The sequence below is a fragment of the Enoplosus armatus genome, chromosome 3 (assembly GCF_043641665.1).
Source record: "Enoplosus armatus isolate fEnoArm2 chromosome 3, fEnoArm2.hap1, whole genome shotgun sequence".
In the NCBI taxonomy this organism is placed as follows: Eukaryota; Metazoa; Chordata; class Actinopteri; order Centrarchiformes; family Enoplosidae; genus Enoplosus; species Enoplosus armatus.
In genome coordinates this window covers 22,397,877-22,423,994 of record NC_092182.1, presented here as the reverse complement: position 1 = coordinate 22,423,994, position 26,118 = coordinate 22,397,877, and the positions used below count along the sequence as shown (strand labels likewise).

Below are 26,118 nucleotides of genomic sequence, written 5' to 3'. Positions count from 1 at the left end.
TAAAAATCCCAATCATCAGTAACATTATCAGCTTCAAGTCATTTAAATGAAATTATAAAATATGTCTCAATTCAAATGAATTGTTATTTATAGCATTTATTTATGGATTCATTTATATAAGAGTTAGGCCCAACAACTGTAATGTACGTGTGTTTTGTTTCTACAATTAAAACTCTTACAGAAAAACACAGTCCTCTTCTTTGTCTTGTGCTGGACATTAGCAGTGGCTACATTTTTGTGATACCACAGATTTCACGTCACCATTGTAAAAAACAAAGAAAACAATTAACAAAAAAATACAAAAAACTACTCGTCACTGTTTTATAACAGATCTTATTTTTTATTGAGGAGAGTCAAGTTGGGCTTTCCATTTTTAGAAAATAAACCAATGACAATATTACAAATAATGAAATTGTTACATCATTCACAGGGTTACAGTCAATATACATTTATACAGAAATACAGGATCTCCCACAGCAGTCACAGTGGTCTGAACCGGCACTGGTCTATAATGTGGGCTTTAGAGGACCGGGGAACACGTGAGGATCCCCCCGTCTGTACTAGCCAACAGCCAGAGTGGTAGTGGGAGGGGGTTCAGGGGCAGGGGGGGGGGCAACAGAGGGTAACATGGGGTCGTAGAGGGGGACACAGGTGGCAGGGTGCCGTAGTGGTATGAAAGTTTGTCCAACAGAGGGAAAGACACGGGCTTGTTTCCGGGCAGCAGCCAGCGTTTGTCCATCAGCAGGCTGCTGAAGTGTCCTGAACACTGGAGCTCTGCCTGCCTGAAAATGTCAATCAAACAAGCTACATGTGACCACCACAACAGTAGAGGGCGCTCTGGTGCTTCGCGCTGCATCCATTAAACAGGAGCCATTTTCTGTCCTCCACAACAGGAGGCAGACCCCTCGCTCTGACCATACTGTAGTTTGGGCGGCGTTCAAACGCAGCCCAGTGGGTACAACCTGGCACAGCTCGTGTTTATGCACACTATCATGTAACAGTAACACTGAGACTTAACGGTTTTCCTCCGTCCTTCAAAAATTGGCACACGGTGAGGGCAGGACTGAGTGGTTTTCACTTCACACATGTAAGAGGAGAAAGTACAGTATGTTTTGCTGAAAGTTGAAGTGGGCAAACGTTGTGTGTGAAACCATCATTGAGCGTCACGACCACACTGCGTCTACTTCAATTTCCAGAGGAAAACTGTAAAACGTTTTTTAACTAGAGAAGCTGGAGTCTGCATGTGTAGACGGCATATTTTTTGGTGCTGTAAAACTTTACAATAAAACTACATCTGAAAAGTTAAATAATACATATTGCTTCTGGAAAGTGTACCGTAGAAAACAACTGCTTTGAAGGGGAAATTAGCAAGTGAATTAATACATAAAGGGCACAAATATCTTTCTGTGTATACAAATCTTGAATTGACATACAGTGGATTTAAATTTCCCAGTGATCCAATATTCAGATATATCCGACTGCACTTCAGTGCTGTGAAAACCATTCACAGTAATGGACAATAATTTCACTTAAATGAAATATTCAGCCTGATTTAAGAGAGGCGATAAAAGAATAATCACCACATTGAGTAATATTTCTCTTGGAAATATGCCATAAAAACGGTACCAGCTGAATTAGTAACTTGGTTTCTATACATTTTTCAGAAGTCTAGAATTTGGACATCAGGGCTTTTTTCACAGCTCTGCCTTTGGTGTAAAGAAAGCAGCCAGTCTGCTCTTGAAAAGGACGTCAGAACCACTTGAAACACTTGACATAAGTGCGTCAATTTCTTCTCCCACTATCATTGCTCAGCTTGAACTGCAACAGTCCGTCTCTTTTGTGCCATCAAAATCATAAGATACATAAATACTTCATGCAGTGCTTTCAAACACTCCACATTCAATCAAAAGGTTTTTCTTAAACTCCTTCAGATGAAATGGATAACAACAAACTAACCCTTCAGAAGTAGCTCAACAAAAATGTTCTCTCAGCGGCAAGAAAACACTGAAAGTACTTCAGCACTGTTTTATGTCGAGCACTAAGTATGTCTGCCAACCCTGTTTAAGGTAGTTCCTTGAAGCAAATTGCTTGATTAATAACTCAAAGTCTTGGCAGTGTCCATGGACAAGCATCTGAATGAGCTTTAATGGGGCCGGAGCAGAAACCCATCAGCCTCGTGTATACTTTTAGATTCATTTCTTGAACAACATTAAGTGTTTTTCCTGACGACGGAATATTTGACGTAGCATGACAGGACGTTCAGCCTCGCAAAATAAAAACTGATGAGCTGTTAAGTATTGAGAAATGGAAAGGGAAGACAATCAAAAGCTCAGTTAAAAAAGCAAACTGCATGTTGGCATCGATGGCATTTAGGTCACAGCATCACTTCTCACTTGCCTCTCAGCTATGACTAACAGCTCATGATTCTCCTCCTCCAGTTTCATATGTTATAAAGGCTTCCAGGGAAATATTCATTCTGATGTGTTGCACAGCAGATGAAAATAACCAAGGAGGAGGATTATGGAGCAGAAAGAGAATAAAAATCCCTCCACTCCAGGCCCTTAAATTCTCTGGACAGCCAGGGATAATGGAAGGTAAGACGACAGGGGAGCAGTAACGGAGGTGTCTCACTTTCTTTAACCAGGGCTTTGGTGCTAAAGCTTTCTGAAGTGACACCACAACATCTCAGGTCAAAGTCTGAGGATTTGGTTCAAGCGAATATGGAAGTATCGTCCAGTCTGGAGGAATCTTTTCCTTTTTCTTTTTTTTTTACATACTCAGAGGCATGCAGCATCCAGACAAGACAAGACACAACTGCCCCACTGCTGAGTGTCAGTTCGCCTGCTGCTGTTCATGCTTTTAAACTCGCCGAGACGTAGCCAGACAACTGCCGAGAGGCGACTGTGTGGAGATCAGTGGGAGCGGCAGACAGGTGGCTGACAGGCATGTATGTGATGAAGGGGAGAGAGAGGGAATCAGTGCCTGGACAGAGCGGCTGTGATCGGGGTGCGGTCGCCCCGCTGTGACCGGACAGAACTTACCGATGGCTCACAGCTGGACGTCCGTGTCTGGCTGTCAGGTCTCGGAGCGGAGCCCAGTAGGAACTCTGCACTGCTGATATCATTTCCTGGCTGTATACACAAACCCCCGCCTGATTCGCCGTCTCCAGGGAATCACTGCATTGCTACGAGCTCCATCTTTCCCCCACACAACCCTTACACCAGGTTACCGACGACAACACAAACAATGATTGACAGCTCTGTACTCATGAGACAGTGTTGTTCACAGGAAGCCGTACAATAAATGCATATACTGTCTACAAATCAAAACCTGTTACAGGGAAATGCTGTTTATCTACATGGTTTTGTGCACCAACATAATTCATGTGTCAAAATAAATGTCTAAGCATTGATGGAAGATCCAGAGTGTTTGTTGGAGCCAAACAGGAGACTCAGTGCAGAAAAAAAAAAACCCTAAAAGAAATAATAATAACAATTCAATAATATCCATACAGAAATTGCAAAAATATAACACGTTGCATTTTTGTTTTTCATTCAACGCCTGATTGTAAAGTCTATTCATGACTGTGTGTGTGTGTAAAATAACCATGTGTGGTATCAAAACTTTAATACTTTAAACATAAAAATGTCTTTTCAAACGGAAAACTGGAAGAAGAAGAAACACTGAATATAATGCAGCCACATTATACTCTGTAAAGTGTGTCAAATCCAAGCTCTTACCAAACAGAGTTCTAGTAATTGCAGCAAATCAAAGCACTGTGAAATTAAGCACTCACTCAGCATGCTATCAAACACGAGTCCCGGCGCTTCAGGAGCCACTGCTCCTTTGTGCATGTGGTAATGTGAACGCAACATGTGCACAGACGGCCAACGTGAAGGAGGATGCTATAACAGGACATACTGCATGTATGTGGACTCTGATGTAAACAGTAGAACCTGTTTCTTTTTGTGTGAATCTATGTAGGAAGTTGGTTTGCTGTTATTAAGCTATTATTTCACAGACTAAGGAAAGAAACTGATGGTCACAACAACTTAAATCCTCCCTGTGGTCACTTCCTCTCGATTATAACTGTTTCTGAGTCATCGCGTTGTGGCAGGTCTAGTGCGTCTGATATGTACAGTACAGGATCATGACTGGGGTGCAAAAAGGGAAAGAGTTGTATTTGGCAAGCTGTGAATATTTCACTGTGAAAGAAAAAAAAAACAAACTTGTCATTTCGTCTATAGTGAGAGGAAGCATGGTGAGACGGAATCTTCTTCACAAAATTTCACACAATATAGAAAATTACTTGCAATGAGAAAAAATGTTTCTTTCTTTTTCTTGAGTGTGACTTGTCAGTCTGAATGAATGTGTTTTTGACATCAGTCTATGCCAAAAGTTGTCCATTTCATGGTTTTTTTATTTATTTTCTTTCCAGGGGAAACAGTTGGGAGTGCACGTCGAGTCCCTCAGTCTCCTCTGCAATTTGCCTTTCAGAAGGCCACAGAGAGCTCTGCGTTTCCTCGTGATGTCCAAAATTAAAAATGGCAAAGACATTATCCACACCTTGTAGAGGATGGCCTCGTCTCCTTAACGCTTCCTTGTTTTCTTTTTTTTTTTTTGCCCTTTTAAAGGGTAGCTTTCCTACTCAGTTTGTCTAATGTACAACCTTATATCATCTATAAATTTAGATAAACTCCTTGCCTTTTCTCAGTTTTTCTTTTTTTTTCTTTAAAAAATTCTTTACAAAATTATCAGAACAAACAAACCAAGAAAATAAATGTTCAACATCAAATGAAAATTGGTGGAAGATTGAAAAATGTGTTGCTGGTCACTTCTAACCTCCCATGTTTCTAGCTCCAAAAGTGGGCTGGCTGTGGTTCCCTCTGATGCCTCATCTCACGGACTTTTGCTTCCACAACTCTCCATAGCTGATCCCAAGGATGGAGGGAGAGTGAGGGTGAGGGGATAAGAGGAGGACAGAGGGAAGTGGAGAGGGGAACAGGGGATGAATGGTAGTCTGGTGGGAAGTCCAGACACACTGTAACGCGCAAAAAAAACATCCACTCCATCCTCCGCACCCAGAGCCCTGCATCCCAACCGCCTGTTTTTTTCACCCCCTCTGCTCCGCTCGGGAGGGTCAAACCTCCACTGACTGGATCTGGTTCATCTGCGCCCGCATCATCTGGACGCTGTTGAGGATCTTCTTTTGATGGCCTGCTAACGTCACACCAACCCTCAGGATGTCTCTGTGGGGAGAGACAGACGCAGATGTCAGGCTGATGTTGCCACAGACTAGAAACAGTCCTGCAGAATCTGTCTACAGTATCCAGGCACTCTATCTATCTATCTATCTATCTATCTATCTATCTATCTATCTATCATCTATCTATCTATCTATCTATCTATCTATCTATCTATCTATCTATCTATCTATCTATCTATCTATAACAACATAACATATGGCTAACAAGATGACGCATGGTTTACAGATAACAGCTGAAACTATGTATGTATGAAAACTGAGATGACCGTAAAGTAATAAGCATGACACATTGTCATTTTGCTGAGAAACAGCTGCGTGTTCATCCATCTTTGAGGCCAGAAAGCTTATATAATCACGGAAAAATGTTTGAATGCCAGTCTAGTGTATTTTTCTGACTGACTAACTTCCTGACTGATGTGGTGAACCTCACCCATCTCATAACCCCAAAACAAATGCTAAGAACGACAAATTCACAACATCTTATTCACTCAAGTCTATTGTAGACACAACAGTCATCGCAGAGGTCACATGTTGTATAAAAAAGCCAACCCCCCCCCCCAGAAAATTCCACTTCGTATCAAGGCAGCGGCATCAGCTGCAAACATCATAATAATTCACTGTTTGTTGAACAGTTTCTGATCCACAAGACAATGAAATTCCTTTCTCCTAATTGTGAATCTCAACAGTAATCACGCTTATTGGATTACACATTACCATCTGTTTTGTTCAAAGAATTGAAGCTCAACATCTCCGTGGGTTAATCTCTGGCTCGTGATACTGTTATCCATAGACAGGAAGAGATTTTTATCTGTTTCTCTACAGGTGGCATTCTTAACATGATTATATCTTGTGTGTTAGGAAGAAATTTGGGCTAACCAACCCCATATTATGATGTTTCCTCTCAATCCTTAAAGTGAGGTCAAAGAGAGGCCTGCTAAACACATGGCAGAGAATAAAGGGTACTGTTATGGCTTCGAGCTATTGTGCCCACTGTTCAGCCTTGCGACTGCAGTATTACGATCTGCTAATTACATGCAGTGCAGCTAGCGTCTTTTATAACGGGCCAGAGGCAGAGTCTGGTGCTCGTTCGGGTTTTAAGGATATACGAGACTCAGCGAGACCCGCCTCGTGTGATCGTTTTCCTTATGCTTATCAGACCCAGAACGGCAGGAATCAGCAGCACTTACTCCATGGTCATCTGGGACACCACATCAAATGTAGTGTAGTCAGCGTTGGCAAAATTGTCTTTGTACTGGCCCATCTTGATGGCATCCAGCCACTCGTCCACAGTGCTGAAGCTGGAGAAGTCTGGGATGCTGCGGTCCAGGAGGGGGAGATGAACACTGAGGGGGACACAAGCAGGAGCCATTAAGAATAATGATAATACAAAGTGGCAGGTCCAACATCATAGTCAGCCCAGACCACCTGCATATGATTCAAACATGAATTATTACATTATATTTTCAAAAGACTAGACAGAACTTAGAGGATCCCACTGGCCTTATCCATGAACCAATATTTTCCAAACTGATTCCTCATAAAGTAGATTTTCCAAATGAAGTGATAGGCTTCAGGGAGCCAATATATCCACTCAGTGTCTGTGGAAAATCTGGCCCTCGGTCCTGCACCCCACCACAAATGAAAGTACAGACAGGGATAATGGAAATCAGTAAACCCGCGCTCTCAAAGGAAACTAACACCCAGAGCAGAAACGCTTGAAAATGTTTTGTTTTGAAAATTGCACAACTGCTTCAATCCAGGTTTCGCCCGAAGCATTCGTGGGAAGGATTTGATCTATCAAACCAAAAGGCTTTAATTTACATAACCGCTCGGCGCCAGGAGAAACAAGAGACACTGTGTTTGGAAAAAAGTGAACTGTGCCACGGATGGCACTGTAGCAGGAGCATGAACGTCCTGTTAAGAAGAAGGAAAGCCTTTACATTGAGAGACAATCGGATGCATGATATTGTTGATGTTATCCGCGTCAATGTGAAATGATGCTAAAACCAAAGGCCTGTCTTGTGGGATGCCTACAGAGACGAGATAAAACACATGCAGATGCCGCACAGAGAGTCAACGGCAGCACAAGGAAAAGAGAGGAACGTACATTCAACAGTCGTCTACACCATATGTTATGACTACAGTATCAGTGACAGACAATGCCAACACGAGCACATCACATAAAACTAATTTGACCAACAGCCTTCCTGCCACTCACCCTGAAGACAACGGGGTCATGGCCTTCAGCGTGTTGGGATTGCGGATCATCTTATCGAGGTTGTTGACGATCTGACTGAACTTGGGCCGGTTGTTGCGGTCCTTTTGCCAGCAGTCCAGCATGAGCTGGTGCAGCGCACTGGGACAGTCCATGGGTGGGGGCAGCCGGTAGTCCTGCTCTATGGCATTGATGACCTGCAGGGGGAGACACAGATCTCTAAGGGTTGCTATGAGGCTCTACAAACAGGAGATCGATTGATGGAGAGGAGAGAGTGTACGATCCAGAGGTGGAAGAAGTACTCATATACTTTACTTAATTAAAGGTACCGATACAACATTGTAAAAATACTGCATTAAGTCCTGCATCCAAAATCCTACTTAAGTAAAAAAAACATTTGCAACAAAATGTACTTTAAGTGTAAAAAGCAAAAAGTACTCGTGCCAAAAAAATAAAAAAAATAAATACATATATATGACAATATCAGATGGTTAATAGTGATGCATCAATGTGTAAGTAGAATTTTACTGATGTAGATGTAGAAGTCAAGCTCGTTTTAACAACTTTATATAAAGTTAGGTCGTCCAAACTGTTACAATAAATCCAAGAGTTTGTGAGAAGATTAATGAATTAGGAAAGAAGAAAAAGTTCTGCATTGATTTATTTGGACTTTTTGTTAAATATTGAATTATTTTATTTATTTATTTAAATTACAACCATCTAAGAAGTTTAGAGGGAAAATGTCTCTTCGTTGGAACTAATAATAATAGTAACAGCTCAGAGACGTCTTAAATGTGACAAGGGGCCCCAGGCAGGCACTACTGTTTTTGTAAGGGGTCACAAACCAAAAAAGTTGGGAACCACTTAAATTTTTTTATTTAACAATATAATGTTTTTTCAAGCTTATCATATTCTTGATGTCAAATCTTAACCTGAAAAGTATAAATGTAGTGGAGAAAAAAGTACCACGTGTTCCTCTGAACTGTAGTGGAGTAGAAGCAAAAAGTCGCCTAAAATGAACCTCAAACCACTGATAAGGTCCAATAAATAAGAAACATCCTCTCAATAACTATGCTATCTTGGATAATACTCCCAATCTCAGTGGCGTTCACAACAGTCATGTTTAATATGAAGTAAATATTGGCACCGATGCTCTCTTCTGATGAACAAGAGCATCTGTGCCTCTCACCATGTGCTGTAGCCATTACTGTGTGTTACTGCCCAAGAGTCAAAACTGTTAAATTATAGTGATTACTTAAACATAAATACATATGAATGTATAAATAAATATATTTGTGCACAAATCACCACATTAGTTCTTCATGTGAAGAGTTGTTAAACACCAGTTAGGTCATTAAGAACATAAACCTTATTCCACCAACTTCACATGTCTGCCAGCAGTGACCTCATCTCTGGCCTGTACAAAGTATTTAATGCTCTCTCTCTCTGTGAAGCCACATTAAAGCTAAGTCTGACTCTGGCCGGTGATGTTGTTGGTCGGGGGGGCACGCAGAGGTGGTGCACGGTTAGCAGAGTGAGACAACCCGGAGGACACTTGTGACGAGGACGCACAATCCCCTGCTCATTATCAGGGCCATTACAGGAGCTCCATTCAGACCCAGATTAATCTCATTCATGAGACCTCCAAACGAGGACCCCGATGGAGCAGAAACACTATCTGGAGCTGCTAATATGATAACTGTTGAGGTCCTCAGTCCCTCTTAGCACATTAGTGTTCTCACTTTCAATTTGAAACTATTTTCATTATCTCTCTCCCCATAATTTGCTCTCTCCTCCACTACCCAGAGGGAGATAGGAAATGGAGGCTCCAGTCAAGAGCAGAAATTGTCCATTGAGCACTGCCGTGCATTTCAAATGATCTGATTATGTCTCTGTGGTGAGTGTGGGGGGATTCTCATATAAAACCCATGAGTGAAAGCTGCTGTTAAGCTAAGGGAAAGCAGATACAATGACAAAATGTATCTCTAAGGAGTCTGAGGCTGTAATGAAAGTCAGGAAGCAAAAAATGAATGTGTGTAGTGAGGCATTGTTTCAAACAATGTTTAAGGGGAAAATCTGACTATAGACTCAACAGTAATTTAAAAAATGACTATAGGCAAACTAAATACATACATCTTGATTGGTCATGTCCCAGTAAGGCCTCTCCCCGTAGGACATGACTTCCCACATGACGATCCCGTAGCTCCACACATCACTAGCAGAGGTGAACTTCCTGTACTGGATAGCTTCGGGTGCAGTCCATCGGATAGGAATCTTCCCTCCCTGCGAACACAAAGGGCAACAACCTCAGAGAGGGAAGCGAGACCGAAACCCGACCGTCACAGTGTCCTGGCTCCGGAGAGAGACACCGTTCACGGCAACAATGCTGACGGTAATCCAAACTGGGAGGTGGATATAACAAAACCCCTGAGAGTAAAGTGTGGTACATGAAATACTGGAGAAGGAGGAAGGGAAGAACAGGTGAAGGGGCGATGTTAGTCTGGAGCAGTGTGGGAGCGCACTGCAGTGCACGTCAAATAAAACCAAGTGGCAGCGCCGGATAAATGGGATTGTCAATCAGGGCAGTTCAGATAGTGTCAAGACAAGTTCTCATTCACAAAATAATATATATTAAATGTATTTGAGAAGGCTCTTTGACCCTGGTTTAGTCATGAGTGTTTCTTGTTTCTTACCAGAGCACTAGTGTAAGTGGGGTCTGATGTATCATCCTCCAGGAAGCGCGAGAGACCGAAGTCCGACACTTTGCACACAAGGTTGCTGTTGACCAGGATGTTTCGGGCAGCGAGGTCGCGGTGCACGTAGTTCATGTCGGCCAGGTATTTCATGCCTGAGGCGATGCCACGCAGCATACCAACGAGCTGGATCACAGTGAACTGCCCATCGTTTTGCTGTAAACAGACATATTGTGTTATAATCCCTTATTGCACGGAGCGGTTCATAAAAAGGGCTCGCCTAACAATATGTGCATGAAGCCAGGCCAGCAGGATGAATTTAAATATTCTAATTTCAGTCAAAGATATTAAAAAAAATAGGGCCTCGTTAGTGTGCTGCAGAGAGTCTCATTTTTATACAAACATAAAATAATGCCATCAGAATTTGAAAGATTGCTACAATCACATTTAAAACTCTACACACGCTTTGAGATAAAATATCTAATATAGTCTTTCTGTTTCTCTTTCGTAATGATTCTTTTAGACCTCGATATTAACAAAATGTGCCATTAAAATTACAAATTGATTCCCACTTAACCGCTTTTAGTCCAATTATAATCATTACATTTTGACATGTCTACTTGTAACCCAACCCATATGTGGCTAATGTAGAAAAGTTACTTTGTAGTATTAGTTTCTCTGAAGAGGCCCTGCAGGATACTAACAGCGAGGTCTGGGTTGGGCTCAACTGGCCTCGACAGGGCTGGGCTGGGCTAAGCTGGGTCTGGCTGGCTGTCTACAGCTGTTCCCCTCCACGGTTTGGTGAGGGCTTTACCCCATGCATGGGGAGCGTCTGGAGCAGTGGTGCAGCTGTGCCTCCAACTGCGCACACCTGCACTCTCCCCACCACCCACCACGACGGCCGGAGGAACAGAAGATTCCAGAGAATGGCGCATGAGAGCTCGGGGACGGGTGTGGACAGACAGGAAAGGCCAAGAGAGGGAATTGGAAGGGCAGGCGATCAGGGCCCCGAGCACAGCCATATTAACAGTCTGTTTGACCGCTCCACTAGCCTATTTCTCTTTCAAACACTTTGCTGCTCATTAGCCGAGCGGATGCTTCTCCTCACGTCGAGCTGCTCTTCCTCGTGTACCACAGCAATTAAGTAGAATGCATTATTCATGAAACCTTTCTCACAAATACACATTGCCACCTAATCTGTGTGCTGTGTTTGCATATACTTTAATTGGAAAGATTCCTCCAAAGTCTTTGGGGTCAGGTTAGGTGGAAGAAATAACCAGGAATTTGTAGAACTGAGTGAGTCAAGGTCCATGCATGATTTATTTATATAAAAATAAAGTTTTACACCAAAGAAGGACTTTCGTTCTCTTTCATTCCTCTGCTTATAGTTGTTGTCCAGCTCTGACCGATCTACTCTCCCAATCCCCTTTCTCGCTCTGCCCTGCAGGTTTTTCTGCAGGAGGCAGCAGGGTAGACAAACCTTCAGCAGGCAGCTCAGTACACACTGCAGCGACCATTTTAAACCACCACCCACCAGTAGCCTCAGAGAAGACACAAACCATGTTCGCAGGCTTTGACACTGTCAGCAATTGTTGTCATAAACTGTCACCATGAGGTGCCGCAGAGGTTCCCTGTTGTTTTGAATACAATGTGCTGTCAAATATGTTTAGCAAACATCTACATATACACAAACACCCTTCACCGAGAGATCAAATTCCAAAAAGAGCTGATGCTTTGTGTCCCAGAGGTCGGAGGCAGAATGCAAATAAAGACTGCAACGCAGTCTGAACAGTGTGCTGACAGGAGCTTGCGTGTCTTCTTCTGGAGGAGGCTTTTGATGTAGGCTTGCAGTAGAGGGCTTAAACTGTCTATCAGGACGGTATTAAACTGGTGGAAATCGAGGTAGAGACTGTTCTCAGGCAATTTAATAATGCTGTTCAATTCTTCAATTACAGTAATTTACGTGAAATTCAATGGTTCTTATTAATTGCATACATACTTTATTGTATATACTACACATCTGTGGCCACAAAACAGCACTGTGCAATGCTATTGTGCTGTAGTGCATAACACAACAAAACATATACTTAGACAGTCTGTGTCGCATTAAATAGAGAGTTCCCATTACATCATTTGAAGTTACACTAAAAAAAAAAAAAATCTTTTGGAAAAGCTCAAACATCCCCAATTTCCATAAATCAGAGGCCCTTTTCTGCTCTTTCCAAAAATGCAAAAAGAGCAATTAGGATGGATGAAAGCATACAAAAAAGTAACAGAAAAAAAAATGTTTTTATTTCACAAAAACATCCCAAGACACATAGTGAAGGGCTGTGTGACATCTCATCTCATAGCCAGCTTCATTTTTAAACATTGGACATCTCATTTTAGGTCTAAAAGTATTTGAATTATTTATGCCGGTCGTAAATGGGGGAGCATGGCCGGTTCTCTGTAATATCCTCCTCTGGTTTGATTATGAAAATTAAAAATCCCATGAACTTGTGTGCGCTGCATATTTCTTGTCTGGGAGTCGGGGAAAAATACATGCGTGATTCTGTACTGCATAATCAGCAGTGGATTAAGTGTGCGGTGCGTGCAAAGCAAAAACAAGGGAAACATCAAAGAGAAACAAGACCCTGTTATTCTGTGGTTCATCATGAAGATTGACAGAGAAAATATAAAATATAGAGAAAAACATTAAATAAATCAATACTAGGGGTAAACAGATCTTCTGTGAGTGTCAATAGTGAAGCATGATTGCATAGAGACGAGAACCTCTAAGGAATTTGTGATTGACACTATACTAACTAACCAGCAGAGACTCTGTGACTAATAATGTTTACTTAAAGTAGGATTACTGTGCATGAGTGTAAAAACAATGTCAAATTATTGGACAAATATGTGTGTGTGTACACGCAAGAGAGTGTGTGTGTTTACGTGTTAGTCAGGTGTTGAATAACTAAAGTTAAGTACTCCTTAAGGGCTGAATGATTAATTGTTTTTATAGTAAAATCGCAAGAGTGCAATTTTCAAATAGCAAGAGCTGCATTTTCAAGTATAACGTCACATAATTAACAGTGTCTAAACAATCTGTAGGAGGTGGAATTTTAAACTGACAACTGTTTCACTGGCTGTAATGACAACTAACTGTCAGCGGTAAATTTACTCACTTGTAGATGATTAATTAATCATGTGAGTTGGCGAAACAACAAAAAGGAAATCTCTGCTGCTGTCTGGTTAATAATGTGCTCTTTGCAAGGTGAGGGTGATTGCTTCTCGTCAGTTTCTGACAGGTAGCTAGCAGGTAGCTTGGCAGTTGTCAAGTGTATCAGACGCTGATGGATGGACGGAGTTGTCAGAAACTCCCTTTAAACTTTAAAGATCATCATATCATTTTTTAAGCTTATTATAATGACTCCAATGAATTGAGACCTTTAAGGATTCAAAGCAGGGAAGCAGCTCGACCTGTCTGAGCCTGTGGAGATAACGTTAAAGCCCAATATCCACATTGTCAGACGCGATTCACCAGCAGTTTGTCATTATTACCAAGTGGCCGACCATGCAACTATTATCAGTAAATATAAAGAAGAAACTAAATAGGTTATCTGGTTTAATACTGTGTAGACCACAAAAATGGGCCTGTAATGTAATATACAGAAAAGAATAGCAAATTAAATCGCCATCGCAATAAGATATTTTCCCCAAATGGTTGTGTTCTAGATGAGACACAGAAACAACAAAAAACAACACGAAAACCGGGTTGCTTACTCTGAGGAAGGAGTCCAGAGACCCATTCTCCATGAACTCAGTGATGATCATGACAGGACTGCTCTTGGTGACCACGCCCTCCAGGTGAATGACGTTAGGATGGTCGAACTGGCCCATGATGCTGGCCTCACTGAGGAAGTCCCGCCTTTGCTTTTCCGTGTAGCCAGACTTCAGAGTTTTTATGGCCACAAACATCTCCCTTTTACCTGGGAGCTTCAGGTTACCGCTGCACACCTCTCCAAACTCTCCTGCGGAGAGGTGACATGGGGACAAAAAAAGCAATGCTCTTATTAAACTCAGAGCGATACGAGCAAGTAAAAGTAAGCAGATTTTGTGCATCCATTTGTATTTAGAAATCAACTATCAGCCGAGCTATTTTACAGTATTGCATTCCATCCACGTTTCAGTCAGATTTTTCCATTACCTGCACCAATGACCTGTTCAATCTTCACACAGGATATATCAATCTCCTTGGCAAACTCCCTCACAGCCTCGTTGGGGTCCTCATATGTGAACGGATCAATATAAATCTTCATTCCTGGAGTCACTTGGAAAAAAGGAAAGAGCAGCTATAATATTTGATTCTCGTGGTCATTACACACTTACACTCCTACGGGCTTGACGGTCAAATACATTCAGACGTGTTAACAATCACTTCACTTTGCATTCACAATTGCAACAATGGGATGTCTTGTATGACATTCAAGTGATGAAGGTCGAAAGATGGTGGAGGTAGTAGTGTAGTTACAAATGGTGGTTATGACTAGTGTGTATAGCTATTCAGCCAGCAAGGACATCGAACCTCCAGTCTTCTCAGCTGTGATAAGGCAGGTTAATATATATATCATCTCTTGTGAGTCATAGTGCCATTAACACTCAGGAGAGAAACCTGGGCCCTATATCAGCATCGCTCAGCTCCACTCCAAGAAATAAATTGGCTCTCCTAAGCCCTGATGCCAGGTAAATTGGCTTAAGGTGGCCTTTAAGTGTTCAGGGACTTAAGTGTCCCGAGTTTTAAATCCGATTATTCGGCTCTCACCTCCACATCAGGCCTCAGGCTATTTGAATGGATACTGAACTCATGCCTGGGCTGCAGCAGTGCTAGAGGAGCACGCACACCGCCTCAAAACCTGGCACACTACGCTGAAGAAACGTGCTGCAGAGATGAACAGATGGCGAGAATCTGACCAGCCAGAACCCCCCATTACTAAAACCCTACAATCTCATCCCAAGCTGACGTACTGTTCAACAGACCACCCTCCTATGATGGCAAAGACCACCAAAAACAGGGGCAGAAGCCTGAACCGTGACTGGTGTGAGGACAGGACACACACAGGACACATTGGCTTCTGCTGTTACTAGCTGTGAAATACCTGAGTCTCTTACTGGCACACTTTTCACCGAATCACACACCAGACACCATGATCGGATTATATTGAGAAAGCTATTACCTTTGGAGTGGAATTGACATAAAAGGGATGAAGCGGGGTGGTAATTACACAATCAAAAAAACAAATTAAGACGTAAACTTAAGATGGGAAAAGATCTGTGTTTTTCCAATCGTGCAGGAGGACGATGGATTAGCTTTAATATCTTAGACGGAGCCATGGTGAAATTACTTCGCAGCTCCTTCTCCCAGATTCATTTCTGCATCATTGTCATTTAAGCTCTGTGCTACTGAACTATATGAAGAAAGAAAATCATTGAGAAATTCCATTCATTCACCAAATCTTTTGAATTTTTTAACAATGGCAAATGACTCATGTGGCATTCGCATGCTAATGGCGTTAACATGAGTGAAGACTGACCTATTTCCACCACAATGGATTTAGTTAACTATGAAATGTGATGAGGCACAGAACACACACTTTAACATTGGTTTTGATGTGGTTAAATCCAGACTCCGAGTGAGCAGAGTCAAACAACAGGGAGGATTACTCGAAAGTGGGGGACGGGCAAATGAAGCGGTGCTGTGCTGGGCCGTAGCCAAGGACACCAGCATGCAAGGTGGTAGCCATGGAGACAGGTGTGTGAGGCAGCAGAGAGCTGAATGATAGCCATGGAGATGACTGTGTGCGATGGTAGTCATGGAGACAGGTGTGCGTGGTGCTGACGGAGGAACCGGTGGTGAATGCAGGCAGAGTGGAGTGGTGGTTTACTCACTGTGGCCGCTGGTGTAGTGCTGCAGTTTGTCGGTATATTCTGAATCAGCCCTGTCGAAGCCACGCCTCCTGGGGGAAAGACAAAGAACTCTAGCTCTGGTTCATAGAGAGGGAGCAGGGAGGGACCGAAAAACAGATCAAACACCCCCAGGTCTACCTACACCAGAGATACACCAACTGAGATCACATGGAGAACCAGGCCTTTGGAGATAGAAGAGAAAAGGTAGCTAGCCTTTTTTGACTTAATTACAATTTTGTGCTGGAGCTGCTGTCAGCTAAGTTTTAACTGGCGAGCAGCTTGACACCGACACATTAATATATCTTTTAAAGTTCTGTGATAGTGCCATCACAGTGCATTAGAACCTTTTTATTCCTTTGACTGTCCGACAGTTCTCCAAACTCTCGATCACTCTTTCATTTTGTCCTGGCGATGTTCCCAAACTATCACACAATGCAGCACACAACCTACGTCATTTGGCCGTCAAAGTCCAAAATACTGCATGCTGCAAAACAGTCCGTCTTTTGCAGTATGCAGCATATACTGCATTGTGGGAAATCTACCAGTAGAATGAATCAAAATACTGTACGAGAGCTAAGCTACAGTTTTAATATGAGTGGCCCCAGTGGGAGCTGAAATCCTAACCTTGGCAGAGTTACAAACATTTGATACTCATTGAGCAGGTGCACCTACAGAACTTTAATGTTCGCAATGTTAACTTTCATATATTATTTCTGCTGCTGAAAGACTGGAATTTATTAAGAATTAATATCTTTGAACCCAGATGGTTTTATCTCAACAACTCACGCAATTTTCTGAAGCTAGAAATGACATACAGCTAGAAACAAGAACAATAAAGCTGAACAAAGATATGTAAACATGAACATTTAACTATTATGAAGATACAACTAAAACGTGTCCACTTTGCCGGCTTGTGCAGATGTTTTATTGGCTCTTTTAAAAAGACTGGGACAAGGACTGACTCACCGGTTACAGACGATAATGATGACGACCACAGCGATGAGGAAGACCAAGCCAGCGGCTGCCGAGCCAATGATGAGAGGGAGCTTCTCCTGAATGCTGGTGTTGTATTCCTCTATAGAAAGAAGAAACACATACATAAACATAGTGCCATGCACACACACACACACACATACGCAAAGTCACAAGCTGCAACATATGGCTAAGCATCTGAGCCACTGCATATGGAAGGAGCAATGGGTGACAGACAGACATACGGCTGGGTGAACCAATGAGCATCTTGGCATCTTGACTGGCTGCGTGGACCACTTTCCAAAGCACACTGAATGTGTTCAGATGCCGCGGATATGGACAAATCATCTGGCAGAAAGCGTGTGAAGTGAGGAGAGACAGCATGTTTGGGTGAGACCCAGACTGATCAGGCAGCCAAGAACAGGAATCCAGCTACTGAATGGGCACACAGAGGCAGAGCCAGACCCTTCTCTTGAGCAAATGACACACGACTTCACAGTTTTAGCCAGATCCACGTTAGTTAGTGAGTTCCCCACAGTGTTTCTGGACAGCATAATCATTGTATTCTGCGTGGCAGAACCCATATTTATATCACTTAATCCCCCGGTTTAGCATTTATAAGAATTGTATTAACAAATAATAATATTATTATTAATAATAATAATAATAATAATAATAATAATAATAACATATTCATAATACACTGTAATGTCGTTGTAACCAGATATAAGGTGAGTGTTAATTAATGTACAGTATTTGTCAACAATTATAACTTATCCTATTTTATATAATTATAACTGTGTTTTTACTGCATTATAATTTATTGTTTTTACACCTGCCTCCACCTATGGCTGCCCACAGAAAGAGTTAAACTTGTTGACAAATACATTCATAAACACTTATATCTGCTTACAACTACATGATATTGTGTTACTAACCATTCATGGTGTATAAATGTATAAAGTGCTTATTAAAGTAAAAAGTGTTAACCAGAGACATGAGGGTTCTGTGCCTTTACATTTGTATTTCTTATAACCCATAATACAGTAATCAGATTTTAAAAATAAAATGTATAATGCAAACACTGTAGTTTAACCTTTTTTTCCCACTTCACACAGTACTTGGTAACTATGGTAATCAGTGTCTCCTTGCAACTTTTTGGGTGCATGGGGACAAAAAATCCAGGTGAAAAACACTTTGAACTGATCTGCTTTTCTAATTATAAAAATTTATAAATTAAAAATGTTTTTCCGTAAAAACAATGAGCCAGTTTACTCAATATTTACAGTAGTGAGTCTGTTTTGATATATCTTTAGTGCTGGGATGTGTGTGCGTGTGGCAGCATCAAGGATGTTTGTACGAGAGTTCAGACTAATGATGGCCCTGGGCACAGCAGGCTGAAGGAAATGAGATGTTCAGAGGGGAAAACCCAGGCCTTGGCTCTAACATTAACCTACATGACTGATGTTTACTGAATGTTCCTTCTTCTCCCAGTCGTGTCATTGTACGAAGATAAGACAACTTCGACCTCATCCTTCACTTAAAGGCTTATGGTGGCAAAAGGCAAAAAGATATCTTTGGCTAAAAGATCCGCTTGTTTGAGTGGACAACATTTGCGTACCACATAAAGGACGGAAATCTAGAATGCTGAAATATGAATAATGAACTGCTCATATCAGTATAATGTGTGGGATGTTTCCCGATACTGAAAAGGACATGATGGAAATGAGAATAGTCAAGTCACACTAATCTGGTTTTAGAGTAGTGAACTGTTTACTTCACAACATGATTCCCTTTCACTCCCGCAGCTGTCTGTATCCATACTATATACATGGTGTGTCGATGGGCCACGCATGAGAGGTGATAACAGCTTTGCGTGCTTTGGTGAACATTGACTGAATTCTCACCCTCAGTCATGGTCTGGAAGTACAGTTTGCCACTGTAGCGTCCAAACCCAGCTACGGTGCGGGCCCGGACCTGGAACACGTAGATGCTTCCTGACTTGAGGCCACGGATGACCACCGTGTTGGTCTGGCTCCTGATGGCGGTGGAGTTATATTCTGATTGGTCCTGGGAGAAGAAAAACAACATGTTACATTTGTGCACATTAGTAATTACAGTCCAATTGCAGAGGCTAACAATTATGAGATGCCACGCGAATAAATTACATACTAGGATAAGATCTAGGACCCAGGAGGAACAAATGATACATCAGTATCACAGTAGCACAGCCTTTTAGTGACATTTTAAGACCTAAAAAGATCAAAGTTTTTTATTTTGACATCGCGACGTGTTTTTTTCTACTTAAATTAAGCTTGATCAATAACTATTTAGAGGTGAATAATATTGTACAAGTCTTGTTATTAAGACCAAAATGCACCAAACAGCATGAACAAATTAAATCTTGGGAGCAGAAAAACAAACACCCGTCTCTACATTTATCTTACAAACACTCACAGTAACCACAATAAAACTGATCTGAATAATTTGCTACTACAAAAAAAAACATAATGTTTGATAAAGCAGCAGGAATGAAAGAGGCAGACATCCAGCAGCTGCAGTTAAGAAGGTAGATTTGGTGGCAGTTTCAGGTCAGGCGGCATTTCTGAGCCATGCCTTCTGATGATCAGAGCTGTATTTCACTGCCATACTCCTCCTCTCCACAATGCTGACAGGTCTGAGAGCAGAGACTGAGACTCTTTTAGCTGCTCCCTTCAACCCCGCCGCTCAGCGCACACTTCTGAGCCACAGCAGGGGCCGGGACAATTGTTTTGACAGCTCTCTCCAGCAGTGTCAGAGAAGGGAATTATACTCAAAAGTGGAACGTCTCAGCGTGTAGACGAAAGCTCGACAAATGCTGTGTATATATGCGCGTGCACACGTTTTTCAAGTGTGCGATTGTGTTTGTGAATGGCTGTATGCACTCTAGTGATCACTGTGCTTGAATCAACGCACATTTGTGACTCTGGGTGTTTTTGTGAGAAAGTATGCTGATTTGGTGGAGCTTGCCCCTTGAATACTATTTTTACAGCCGTCAGCGCTCCATTGTTTCAACCACAAGTCTCTGCGCATCAATCCCCAGTGGCCCTACTGCAGGGCTGAGCGCAGTTTCCTTTCCCAGTGACTGACCGTGATTATAATTGAAAGAGAATGAGCAGAAGTTCTAAGCAATGTTCAGAAGCTCTGTCTACATGCCTCCTAGGATGTGCTGTTATGCAAACGAGCGTGGGGAGATATTCTGATTTTAAATGTATAACTAAACAAAAGAGTTTTTGCCATTAGTGCTTCATTTATGTAGTTGGATGGGGAGAAAAAGGAAATGGAAGTTATGTTTATATGGATCAGTGAGGGCTTGGAGGAAGAATGTGTTTCTGCATCACTGATACCTTTTCATAATACTGCAGTTCGTAGTCCAGGATGACTCCATTAGGCTGGTCAGGCTGGGACCAGGAGAGGGTGATGCTGTCCACAGTACGACTGACCTGGTGCATTATAGATACTGTAGATGGAGCTGTGAGGAGACAAAGACAGTGTGTTAAGGATGAGGCAAATCAATCACTACCTACTTCACAGTCACGCACAGAAACTTTTACAGCATCTTTAATCTCACAGCCAAACACCAGGTTCTGCGAAGGTGTTATATGTAATGCCATAAAATCTATATAATATACTGCAGGCTCCTTTTAGAGAGTCACACGGCTAGACACGCACTTCAGGTTGGCAAGTTACAACACTGGCTAAACCACATAAGCAGCCTCATGGGACTTCCCATGTGTCAACTGTGATTTTCATGTGATGAATTTGCGCTTGACGTACTGCTGATAACAGACCACCTTCTCCAAATAAATCATTGTAAAATCACCAGACCAACACGTAGTACATGTAGTAAACCCGTTTGGTCGGCCAAATAAACTAAACAAATAAAGAGCGTGAATCAAAATCACGTCCTTTTTTGTCCTCCACATTCTAATTTTATTTAACTGTAGTTATTTATGCATATTTCATTGTAGATGACAGCTTTAAGGACCATATAGCAAACTGCCACAAATTACATGTGTTTTAAATTACAGCCAACAATTTTTCCAATTTAAGTTTTTAGATTATTTTCTCACCTTCCAGGCACACATTAGTTTCCTGTGCTTCCAGAAGGGTGTCTTTAAGATTCAACATTTCTGAATGTTGAATCTTAAAGATCACTTCATCACCCTTATTTATTTTCCCAAATGACATTATCATTGACTTAGGTTTTGAAAACTATGTTAACTATGCTATGAAATTTAAAGGTTTGACAGACAACTAGCGATGCAACAAACAAATTGAACAGCTATTTGCTTATTTGCCTCCTGGATTGGACTTTCTCATCAGTAAGATACTTTTTGGCACATGCAAGTTGATTTTTAAAGCACTACTGAGATGAACAGATACCAATATATCTCACGAAGAAGGAAGATCAAACTAAACACAAATGATATGCGCTGGAAAACTGTCGGTTGTAATGTGAAGTCTACATTATTTGTAAAATATTCAAAACTATTGACATGGTCCTTTAACAGAAACCAGCAAATCATCAAAAGGTATAATGGCTAATAGTCATAGTGGACAGTTGGGCATGTGGACTTTTAATGTAGTTTCCGTCTCACAGCCATTCAATAATAAAAAATAATGTTTGTTTTGGGTCAAATAGTATTGAATTACAAGTGACAAATGTTTTTTCAAGATTGTGTCACATTACTAAATATTTTCTTTTCTTTTTCTGCATTGGAACAAGAAAAATAATTGCACTCACGTATTTTCAAGCAAACACAATGTTAAGACTCAGTAGTAAACTAAATGACTTGTTTCAACATGGGTGGCCTGCTATAGTCGTGCATAGCCAGTGACATAAAACTTGGTACATTCTTTTTAGTACAGCCGTAAGGTCAGGGGGGCGTGATCACCTCAAGTCCTCCAACAACCATTAAGATTAGTTCAGGGTGCTGCAGGTCAGTGTAAAGCTAAGAGAAGCTGAAGATAAAAAGCTCTGTCTGGGGAGCCTGGCAAGGCCTGCAGGCCTCTGTGTCTGAGCCTCTCTGTATGTGTGAAAGGGTCAGAGAGGGAGGGGCGCTGGGCAAGATTTATGGACACCAAGCCCCACGCTCATCCCCTATAGGCCCGTGCTGCACGCACACGCAGCCCTCAGCCAGAAGCACAGTGGCTCCCCTGAGTCCCAGCAATAAAGAGAGAAGTCTCTCCACCGGCACGCGTTCTCTGTGGAAAATCCACTGACTGGGAAACTACAACCGACACGCCTCCATAATCTACGATTCTAAGGCTGCATGTGTGCGGTTTTTAAATCTTCTGTATATAATATTGATTTTGTTGTTGTTTATATAAAGAAATGAGTACAACTAAGTACCAAGCAGTCTTTGCAGCTGCTGTCCTGAAGCAGAGGAGAAAATATAGTGTGCAAGTGACCACAGTGAGTCAGAGCCAATGATAAAAAGCCCCTTTTATAACCTTACTCATTCTCATCAGCTAATCAGCCCTGCCTTGCATGCCCTCTGACCCAAACAGAAGCATCCATCTGAGGCAACAAATTATGATGTCTTATATAAACTGTGATGGTCAAGGGACTGAGTATGTCCTCATGTGCTGCTGCCAGCAGATAATAAATAGATGTTCTGTATTTCATCTTGGCAAAGCACTAACATCATGATGGCCTGTGACTCTGCAGCGTACATACATCATGCCCCTTTCCTGGAGCCGAAGGTACAATAATGTATACAGTATCCAGTCAGGACACCAGTCTCAGGAATCTCTTCCATCTCACTGTACTCACTAGTTTGTTTGCAGTCACAAGACGACAGCCTAATAAGGCAAACAGTTACTAGAGGAACTCACGAGTATCCCATTACGGACGTACATATATTCAAGACTGCCACATGGCCTTTTCCTGCATAGCATTTCCATTAAACACACGGCACAGCCATGCCTAGTAACCTGATACAGGACCAGAGAAACAAAGGCAGCTCATGTATTCATGTACAAAGGATGGACACATGCCAACATGAAAAGCTGTTGGAAGAGAACACTGTGGTTTTCTTCTGCTAAAGGACAACTTCCAGACAGCAGGGTGGCAGTCGCCACGTCTGAGCTCAAGAAACCGATAAGGGTTGGTGAAACAGAAAACAAACTGAGATTAAATTAAAGGAAGACTTTTAGTGCAAGGTCATTCCTGTGTAAAAACAAAGTGTTGAAACATTTGGCTTGTAGAGAAAATAGCAATCCAGCTGTGTTGTGTATTTCAAGTCAATTCAGTACATGCATTTCAAGCTAAGCTGACATTCCACCAATTGACTATGGAATGTAGTGGTATGCCAAATCAATGTTTCATTGCCTGCAGCAACGATCCACATATGAAAACCATTTTCCTACATCTAATTCATGTACTCCAAATCTACAAGTCTCCATTGTACTCAAAATCTTCAAGTGTACCTAGAATTTTCCCCCCCAACTTAATCTATAATTTCAAGAGTTGAGTAAATACTTGGTTTTCTTTGTGTCAACATCATTCACCGAGTTATGCCACTAAATACATGTTTTAGTTGTTTCAAGCCATTTTCTTTGTTGTTACAATAATTATTTTTAAACCATGTGGAATTCACCCCATTAAGGACAATTAGAAATTAAAAACAAAGATGTAAGAAAGTTTCCCAGTCATTTATATTCTGGAAGCCAACTCATCATAAACTATGTCAAGTCAGATCAATTTCTTCAAAGTGGGTGAGCTCCGCTTTCACTGGATGCTTTATGTATAGGTTTCTCCATGAATGCTCTATTCATGTTCTTACAACTAATGAAGCGGTTATAATGACAAAGACAGGGATTGTAAGTTTATGTAATTAAATTAGATGGCTGAATTGGAAAGATAAATGGCCTTGATGAATATGTCTCTAACAAGGGTAGCCTATGAGTTTCCCATACACCACAGAGGAGCGGGAGAGCGGACAGAGGAGTCGCAGCCACAAGGGGAGCTAGTGCTAATGATAATGACGGCCGATAGAAACATATTAATATCAACAACATTCCTCATGTCCACACCAAAGCTTGAAATGCATCATTGATTATATTATATTTTTTATATCTCAAATACATCCAAGTCTGCAAAGAGCTCAAAGATAATCAGAGTGACAATGAAGAGTGAATATGCTGGGACCTGGGACGGGGAGGGGTTGTATATCACATTGCTTAATTGTGAGAGGATGGGAGGCCCCAGCTGTTGTCAAAGAATTAGGTTTCAGACCCCACATCATTACTCGGCCTGGGATCTGATATGAAAGACGGTGCTTTGGAGTCTTTTCTAGCATGACGCTCTGGCCTTGGCCCAACAACACAGAACACAAAGGCTCTGTTTTGCTCAACATCTCTAATAGATGTTTTACTGTTATGTTTGAACACCTAGTGACTTCCCTAATCAATTAAAGATGGAGTTTACAGGGATATTCACGCTCATTTAAATCCAAGCCGATTAATGGGGCATGCTTCTGCTAACACACACACACAGAAGTGAGGCTTTCATCCATCCCATTCATTTATGACTCTGTTATCTTTTATTATACCACACTCTTTTGGTGGGCTTTTCTACTCTCTCTTTGACCACTTCCTTGTTTAGTAAAGCTGGGTTTCTACTGTTAAGCCTCATTACTAACTACCGCTATGAACATGATGGGCATCTTCATTAAGCAAGGCTGGTGAAGTGAGACCACTGTGAACAGAGGGAGATCAGTCACAGACGCCCATGTAATTTCCAGGAGTGTAGGGGTTTTCGTCTGCTCCGAAAATACACACCTGGACCTGAAGATACGCACAGTAACTGTTGCATCGAGCCATACTTGAAGGAGCTTCCCACAGCCACCTCATGATTTGATACTTTTTGCTTTGGTTCAACGCATGGTAGAAAAAAAAGGAAAAACCTCCAACATCTTCCGGCACATGAATCATATGCTTCAGAGAAAGTATATGTTTGAGGCCTTTTATCTGCATCTTTCTAACATCCTAATGTGTCTACAACCATGTGGCTCTGATATGATTAGATGTTCTGGTGCAGAGAGCAATGCTATGATTTGGGGGAAGATGGGGGAGGTAGCTAGAACAGGTCAGGGCTCGTAAATCCCTTTTCCTTTTCATTGTAAAAATCAGTTTCCCCACAGCGCAGTCTCGCCCAAAGGGCCCAAACCAGCTGGTCCTCAACCAGGCAGCCTCCCAAACAGCCTGCCACTGCTCCGCTCTCTCCGACTGCCGTCCATTTATGAGCGGCGCATCGAGACGTCTTAAAGGGAGAGGCCCATATTTGCATGTACTTTTAGCACGCTGGCAGCCTGCCCTGTTTCCCCAGCTGCAAAGGATTGTGGGTTTTACATCTATAAAGATTTTCCAGTGCAGTAAAGCTACAAAAGTGAGATTTCAGTTCATGAAGCTTTAAACCATCTGCACTGGAAAAGATTGGGGACTATAATACACTCATATACACACCATAAGCTAATTCTAAAATAGGCACTTCAGGGGCTTGAAGAGTTTTCACATGCTTGCAGAGGTTAGGGTTTAAATCTAAGTCAACTCTGCAAATCTGCAGACGGAGGAGATAAAACCCGGATAAGCATGTATGGAGACAATGCTGCAGAGGAAACAAGACACAATTGTTTTGCCGCAACTGAGCTAAACGTCATACAATCAAAAAAAAGTATGCTTCTGTAGAGGGTCTATGTTGGGGGTGCTGAATACAATCCTCAGTATTTGAACCACTTTGTAAATGAACTGAATAGTTTGAATGGCTCTTGTGGTTCTTTACGGCAATTGTTAACAGTTAATGATACAGGGACTTCCGTAAAAAAAGAAATGGTCCTTCAGTCGTTTAAGTGATGTTCACCTAAACATCCTGAAATTTGGTGGATGGTTTTAATGCAGGCAAAGATGGATATATTGTAGTAATACAATTTAAAAAGTCTGTATTTTAAAGACACACAGATCTACTGGGGTCCTTTAGTCTC

At 41.8% G+C, this 26,118-nt stretch overlaps 1 protein-coding gene across 1 annotated transcript in view; it reads right to left on the bottom strand.

The window, feature by feature from the left end:
• Positions 1–5,140: 5,140 nt before the first annotated feature.
• The window catches only part of ephb2b (eph receptor B2b), a 111,750-nt gene continuing 90,772 nt past the window's right edge, over positions 5,141–26,118 (bottom strand). Inside the window, exons 6-16 of the mRNA XM_070902166.1 lie at positions 20,479–20,603; positions 19,000–19,162; positions 17,087–17,195; positions 16,103–16,170; positions 14,364–14,486; positions 13,940–14,187; positions 10,175–10,390; positions 9,615–9,764; positions 7,485–7,678; positions 6,454–6,609; positions 5,141–5,249 (exon numbers count right to left, since the gene is read on the bottom strand). Of these exons, the coding sequence (XP_070758267.1) occupies positions 5,141–5,249; positions 6,454–6,609; positions 7,485–7,678; positions 9,615–9,764; positions 10,175–10,390; positions 13,940–14,187; positions 14,364–14,486; positions 16,103–16,170; positions 17,087–17,195; positions 19,000–19,162; positions 20,479–20,603 (1,661 nt within the window). The remainder of the gene's footprint in view (positions 5,250–6,453; positions 6,610–7,484; positions 7,679–9,614; positions 9,765–10,174; positions 10,391–13,939; positions 14,188–14,363; positions 14,487–16,102; positions 16,171–17,086; positions 17,196–18,999; positions 19,163–20,478; positions 20,604–26,118) is intronic.